At 47.2% G+C, this 7,484-nt stretch overlaps 1 protein-coding gene across 2 annotated transcripts in view; it reads right to left on the bottom strand.

The window, feature by feature from the left end:
- Positions 1-447: 447 nt before the first annotated feature.
- FBXW11 (F-box and WD repeat domain containing 11) overlaps positions 448-7,484 on the bottom strand; it is a 49,494-nt gene continuing 42,457 nt past the window's right edge. For both annotated transcript variants that reach the window (XM_014310186.2, XM_005428625.2), the window contains exons 11-13: positions 7,341-7,419; positions 5,704-5,892; positions 448-2,769 (exon numbers count right to left, since the gene is read on the bottom strand). In XM_014310186.2, coding sequence (XP_014165661.1) covers positions 5,731-5,892; positions 7,341-7,419 — 241 coding nt within the window. In that variant the 3' untranslated portion in view covers positions 448-2,769; positions 5,704-5,730. The remainder of the gene's footprint in view (positions 2,770-5,703; positions 5,893-7,340; positions 7,420-7,484) is intronic.

Here is a 7,484-nt window from a genome sequence, read left to right on the forward strand (position 1 = left end):
AAGGCAAAGCTTTTCCTGAGTCAGAGCCCTGGAAGACTCTGCACAGCTCAAGGCATGGAGGTTGCTTCAACAAGTCAGCAGATGGGGGGTATTTTAAAAATTCTATCTGCATTCTTGGTAAAGTAAGAACAATTCCTTGTGATGTTCCTGCAGTGGGGTTCAGACCTCTGTGATGGGTGAATGAGCTCAGCTCCACATCTCACTGTTCCTCCCAGTTTGTCCTGAAGAAAGGGAAGGGTGGAACAGCAGCTGCCACCCCCTGTGCCAGAGCAGGAGCTGGGCTGTGGCAGACGGGTTTGGGTTCCACATGCCCTGTGTCTTGCACTGGGGTTGGGCTGGAAGGGCATTTATTGGACAGGGACCCCCCCAGCCAGGCTGCTCCAACCCATCCTTAACTCACACCCAAACTCTGCTGAGGTGACATCACTCATCCATTCATGCGACAAATTAAGTTCAAACTTTTTTTTATTAAGCACATTCCACAGTACAAAGCTTTAGATCATGAACAATATCTGTACAATTTAACAGTTTCAAGAAGCTGTTCATACACCAACTTTCCAAACAGATAATTGGCAAACATAATTACAAGTTAGAATTAGACTATCCCAGTGCTTTGAAACATTAATATCGCAGTAATGTACAGTTGCTCAATTATGGTTAGCAAAACAAAGTCCAGAGTGCAGCCAGGATCACTACCATGAATCCCAGGAGTCGAGTTCCTTGGGTGCCAATCACAAAAGTCCACTGCTATGTTACACAAAGCACAAAGAAGTTTAGACTGCATGTCCAAATACCATTATCTCCCAAGGAAAAACAGGAATTTAAATCTTACACATGCATTTTTAAAAAAAGGACTCCGCTCTTCAGAAACAAAGAACCTTTTTCTTCAGGGCTGGAACAGATCTTTTTTAAACAGTTTAATATTAAAGCTATTAATGAGAAGGGTAAAGTAAGACACTTGCACAAACTACTGTCAAGCTTACCAAAAAGTGACCTTATGGACGCTCAGGAGCGAGTTTGCTCTTCTGGACTTCATCACATTCGCTCATCTGGATGAATAAATAGCTGGAATAACGGGGAGGGTGGGGAGGGGGCCCCTGCAGTGCCCCCTGCGAGGGGCTGGGCTGTGACACCTCGAGCTCCCCCGCTGGCCCTCGGCACCGCCCCGGGACTGCGCAGGGAAAGGCAACAACCCCACAGAGCCAAGAGCTGCTGCCAGCACAGAACAGCACAGGACAGACAGGGACAGCAGCACAGCCCGTGCCAGCCGAGCCCTCCCGCACAGCCGGCACCGCGCCCGCCCCGCACGCGACAGCGAATCCACCTGGCATGGCTCCTCCTGGCCCCAGGACAAGGCAGGGGTTTGTGTGACCACACAAATGACAGGGGACACTGTGAGAACTGAAGAAGCAGCTATGGAGGCTCCCTAAAAAAAGCATGGAGGAGCCAGGACACGGCAGCCGATCCGCCTGGGACACCAGCACGGAACTGGCACAGGAAGCAGAGCGGTGACTGGAACGAGCTCCTCTCACCGTCACCAAGTGTCACAAATCAAACATAAATAATGGAACTTTGGCCCATGGTATCTTCTCCACTGAGCAGCCAAACTAATGCTACCGAGGACATCAGCAGGGGCTGTGAGGCCCCACTGGTGTCAGAGACACACAGCTGCAAATCCCACGGCACAAAAATATAAGATACAGAACATAAATTAAACAGCTTTTAATTTTTAAAAAGTTTAGAAATTACATTTTAAAATATGTAGTTCCCATTAAAAAAAAAAAAACAAACAAAAAAAACCAAAAAATAACCAAAACGAAAACCAAAACAAAAACAAAACCCCAACTAATGAATACTGAAAACCTCCTTTTGCAGAGACAGTGTCTAGGTAATCATGTCACCACCAGTGCCAGGGGTCGGGACATCCTGCTGCCAAGTGCCACCACGCTGAGTGTTAGGTGTGTAGTGTCAGGACACCCTGAGGCTGGCACCAGAGGCTCTGCTGTATGTACAAGGTATCTACATGCTTACACAGTATCCGAGATGAGGGAAGCACACAGGGAAGGGAGGGGACTACAGCAAACATCAGGAAGCGCAGGACGGCGAGTACAGAGCACAGGGCAAAGGAAAAGACAGTGCTATACAACTAGTTCAGATAACCTAGCCTGAATTACAGGGAATCTTTAATTTAAAAGAAATTATTGGTGCAGAAACAAGTAAACTGTAATCCAAAAATATTACTGAGCAACTCAGAAATATTTCTAAGAGTCCAACGTACACCTATGGAACAGAACGGGCTCTGAACCTGCCATGGGGAACGCCTAAAGGACAGTGGTGACTGGAAAGCAAAGCTCTGTACATTCTGGGCATGTGTTTGGCACCCAAATTTCACTGGAGAATGTTTTTTTTTTCCTTTAAAGTCAGACAAAAGTGCAAAGCAATATAAATTAGGCCAAGTCCTTTCTTGACTTCTGATTTATATCTGAAAAACAAGCCATCAGAGTTCAGTTTCTACGGACAATTTACATGTGAAGCTTTGGATTTCTCACAGCAGGGAAGGATAGGCTTCTGAAACTCATCTACTCCAAGTCAGTGAATTTGTAGCAAATTCAAAGACGACCACTGAGAGCAGGAAAGATTAAGAAACTTAGATAATAGAAGTGTGCTGCTTTGCATCTACACAGCATCTAGAACCAATTCTGACTTTAGCTGTCAATCATCTTCAGGCATGTAGTAGCCAAAAATCCAGTAGTTCAAGACTGTGGAACCCTGAAAAAGACAAAAGACAAGTGAACTGAGAGGAGGCACAGAGCAAGCAGCATCCCCAGGCGCTCAGGCCAACAGCAGCCTTTGCATCCAGGCTAGGAGGGGAAGGGCAGAGCACGTGCAGGAGGTGACACTCGTGCAGGACAGCCAGGGCTGCTGGCAGGGCTCTGAGCCCCAGTGCAGCAGAGCATGGCTCTGCATGGCTCTGCTCCTTGGCAGCGACCCACAGGCAGTTTCCTCTCACAGGGCCCCAGTGCCAGCCCTGGTGGGCACAGCCAGGGACCCTCCAGCTCAGCCCCCTGAACCCAACCCAAAATGGCCAGGGATGGTTCTTTCTTCCTCACACTGCACAGGAAGAGTTCTGCACAGGAGGCAATTTCAGCTGCTTTAATACATGAGCAGCTTCTAGGAAAACAGACAAAACCCTCAAATACTTTGATAATCCCATTTCCAGCCTGATGGCTCTGTTATCAGCTTGGAGGCAGTGTAAGGTCTGAGTGTGATTAAATCTGAACTTTGATTTTATCTGCCACTTCCCAAAACCATCTTTAATGGACTAGGGAGAACTTCCCTCTTCTGATATGCCATTCCCATGAAAGGTTAAAACATCCTTAGGCACTTGCTCTTGACTTCCCTTCCCTCAGCCCAAGGCCTAATGCTTAATACCAGAATATTAGACTATCATATGGTAACAATTTTTATCATGTTACAATAAACAACAGGAATTCAACAGAAAGCAATAAAACTCTCACAGCCAACTGCCAGGACTGTCAAAATTGATCCACTTTGAAGAGCCTCACATTGCAAAGCCTGTAAAAATGTGTGCAAGGCTGCTTCAAAACTCACAAGACTGTGATGCTTGAAAGTTTATAAAACTGTTTCATTAAATGTCATGATGAAATATTAGCTGTTTGACCATAATTTTATGTAGATTTAGGCGTTTTGGATTCTGAAGTCAGACAAACCTGTCAAAAAGTGACATCACAGCATCTCTGCAGTAGAGGAAATAGCTGTGAAGGGACTGTCATTACCAACAACAGGACCTGGGGGCTGTGTGGTCCCAGTTGTGCCTCCTGGGCCAGACAGACTGAGCTGCGCTCAAGTGCCAAGTGTGCAGGGTGTGAGCAGCAGAACCCCCTGCCAAAAGCATCTCCCACTGCCCTGGCAAAGCCCAGAGATGGAGCTGTGTGTGCCACGTGGCCAAATGGCACCAGCACGGTGCTGCTCAAGCAATGACAGGAATTTTATACAACTCCTCACTTCTTGACCTGAGGGAGCAGCTGGAGCTGGGCCAGGGCAGGGCCAGGCTGGATTTTGGGAGAAGTTTCTCCTCAGGCACTGCCCAGGCTGCCCAGGGAATGGGCACGGCCCCGAGGCCGCCAGAGCTCCAGGAGCCTTTGGGCACCAGGGATGCACAGGGGGGATGGCTGGGGGGTCTGGGCAGGGCCAGGGGCTGTGCTGATGATCCTGTGGGTCCCTTCCAGCTCAGGACAGTCTATCATTCTGTGTTTCTTTTGTGCTTAAGACACCCTAGATGTGGCTTTTAAAGACCTATGCCCAACCTGTAATTTAAAAACAGATTCTGTCCATCTCAAATTATCATTTTAGTTAAAAGAAGCAAGCACTGATGCAGGACTGGAAGGCAGATGGAGACTGTTGATAAAATGCAGCTTTTCCAGGTGTCCTTGTCCTGCCCCAGGCAGGATGAGCCACTCCATGACTTTCACTAAGCTACCCCTGCAGCAGGGTTTTTAAAACCTGCTGTGAAGGGAAGGTTTAGCTGGGATTCTGCACATGGCCCATGTTCACAGCACTTCCTTATTGCAGGGCCTGAGTACAGGAATGCTGGGAGGCAGCTCAGCCTGGCAATGGCCAACTGCTGGCTCAGACTCTGCAAAGCAATGTGCCAACAGGTCCCAGTGTCAGATCCACAGAGGAGGCTGCCCTGGTGCTTTTAAAAGGAGTTTGGTAGCAGGGAAGGCAGCTAACCCTTCCTGAGATGAAAGAAAACTCATCTTTTAGCAGGAGCATCTCAAAGTGTGTCTCACAAGGGAAGGGATTTCCCAGCCAGACAGGTCCTGCAGGAGTGCACAAACATGAGGAATACATTGCCACAGCAGGGACAAACGTATCCAGAGTGACAATGAAAATCCCTTCTTACAGGAAGGCTTTCCACACCACATTTAAACAAAGTGCTCATTATCTACTTCAAATAAAGTAAATCCTTCCTGTTGGGGCAATGTCACTCCCAGCTCCTCTTGCTGTGGTGTGTCCACTCCTGGGAAGCACTGGCAGAGCCTGCTGTGCTTTGGAAGGCAGTGCCTGTGTTCCAGGCCCCAGCACTCACAGGCAGGTGTAGTTTGAAGTGCAATTGTTGGCAGAGAGAAGAATCCACACTTCCAACAAAAGGCTTTGGGCACTGACTGCAGTGAGACTGGGAAAGGGAACCAAACTCCAGCGAGTTCTGGGCTCTGTTTCAGACAGCTCTGAGCTGTGCTGGTGAGCTCTGAGAGCTCTCCCTGCCACTTGTGCTCCTCACAGAGCTGCTGTTCCTGCCCCAGGCTCAGATCCCTGCACTGCTCCTTGCACAGCTCCCCACAGCCAGCAGGTACATGGGGAGCTCCCACCAGCTCCCACTTCATGGGACAGCTGGAATGTCTGTGCCATACACCAAGGCTCCTCAATTACCAGCAATGCTGTGAATACATGACAGCTCTGACATACCTGAACACCCAATTATAACCATGAGGGCTTACAGAAGGGAGAAGCCAACAGGACATGCTGGAGCATGACCACACAAAGACCAGATGGGGAACCAAGTGGCATGAAAAGGTTTAATTCTCTTAAGGAAAACCTCAGCTTGTTTGACTAAGCCAAGCTGCAGGCAGAGGGAATGTTTCAGACATTTCCCAGCCCCAGCCAGAGATGGAGCCTTACCTTCTGAGGGCAGTAAAGTGCAGACTGTTATCTGGAGATGTAGGTGTATGTTCTAGATGGAGAGCGGGTCTCGTTCTGGGCACTCGGTGGCACATTTAAGAAATCCCAAATCAGAATTGTATCGTCATGGGAACTACTAATGATCTGAAATTCATCAAACTGGAGCCTAAAGACACGTCCTGAATGCTCCTGTGGGCAAGAGGCAAGCAGTCAGCAAGGCAAGAGGGAAACATGGCAGTGCACTGGTATCACACAGGGATCTGGACACACAAGGTATGTTCAAACTCTGCTATGCTGACTAAAAAACCTTCATAATTATACACAGATAGAAGAAAAGCTACTTTTGTATGTAAATTCTTTACAGAAGAGAGAAACACACGGCACTTTACAGAAACACAGAGCTCCCAAATCCAGGGCTGTATCCTGAGCCTCCCTCAGTGGGCCCAGCCCAGCCACATGCTGAGATTATTCCAGATGGAGGCTGTCTGTTCACCAAGGAGCAGCAATTTTGGCCCCTGGCTGGCACTGATGCTCAGCCAGGGCTCCTTCTGCTGCAGAATTCTCTGCTGAGTCTGTTTCTGTGCAGCCCCAAACAGCCCATCACAGCTCCACCCTGCTGAGAGGATCCTCACGCTCACACAGCAGCAGCCAGGAATTCAAACTCTGCCATAAGAAGGGGAGCACATGCTCCAGCAGCTCTTCCAACAAATCTCAAAGTGGCACAAGAAGCCCAGAAGAGGCTCTCCCTTTAGTCCAGCTTATCCACATTCATTACATTTAAAGTGAGGACTCTGCCTTTATTGGAGAATTAACCCAAGCTGGCAGAGTGATCCCAAACTCCAACCTAAGCCACAGGATACCTACAGAACATAGAAACAAAGAACTTCTTCACTAAAAGTAAATAAAAGAATAGTCAAATCTCATCTCTGTACCAAGACTACTGAAGAGAAAAAAAAAAAAGAAGCATTTCCAGCCACATAAGCACTTCTCCAGGTGTTGGAAAGGCCAAGCACATGCATCACCTACAGTCAAGGACTCTGACTTGCTATGGGCTTGTCAAACTGACTCCTCAAGTAAAGTTCCACAGACATTTGGGTGGAAAGAATAAGGAATTAATTCCCCCATCTATTTTTAATTAAGTCTGCTGTCATAAGCCAAAGTCCTCATTACAAAGAAAAATATACCTTAAGCAACTTAAGCTTTAAATGGGACTGTCCTCTGAAAGGCTGAGAGTTCCTGTGGCAAATCTGTTGGACTCAACCTCCTTCCTCCTTCCCAGCTCTTCCTTCCAAAGTGAAGGGTTAGGAAAAAAGTTTGGGAAAGGCTCACAAGATTCTTGCCCCTTTTTTAATAGGAGGAAATTTAAAAGCAGCCCTATAGTGATATTAGGGAAAATACCAATAACCAGAGTGATTTGATACAGTATCATGATGATTTCTTTTTCTTTTAAGAGTATAAGAGGATCTCAAACCAGAAAAATTTGATCTTTCATTTAAGCTCAGATGCAAATCCTTCAGGATATGATCATATATTTTTCTTCATTCTTAAGCACAGTAGACTTCATAAACCATCCTGACATTCCCACCTATCCCACAATAATGCACTGAAACACCCCAAACTAGTTAATTTTCACTTACCACTAACGTACGCAAGCATAATGTACTTGCTGGGGCACGAGGGTCAAGAGCAGCTTGCAAGTCCCAAACTTTAATTTTCCTAAAAGTAAGAGAAGAAGGAAATTATGAAAACATAGAAAATAACATCCAAAGCCCTGGAAAGCT

The sequence above is a fragment of the Geospiza fortis genome, unplaced genomic scaffold (assembly GCF_000277835.1).
Source record: "Geospiza fortis unplaced genomic scaffold, GeoFor_1.0 scaffold608, whole genome shotgun sequence".
Lineage (NCBI taxonomy): Eukaryota > Metazoa > Chordata > Aves > Passeriformes > Thraupidae > Geospiza > Geospiza fortis.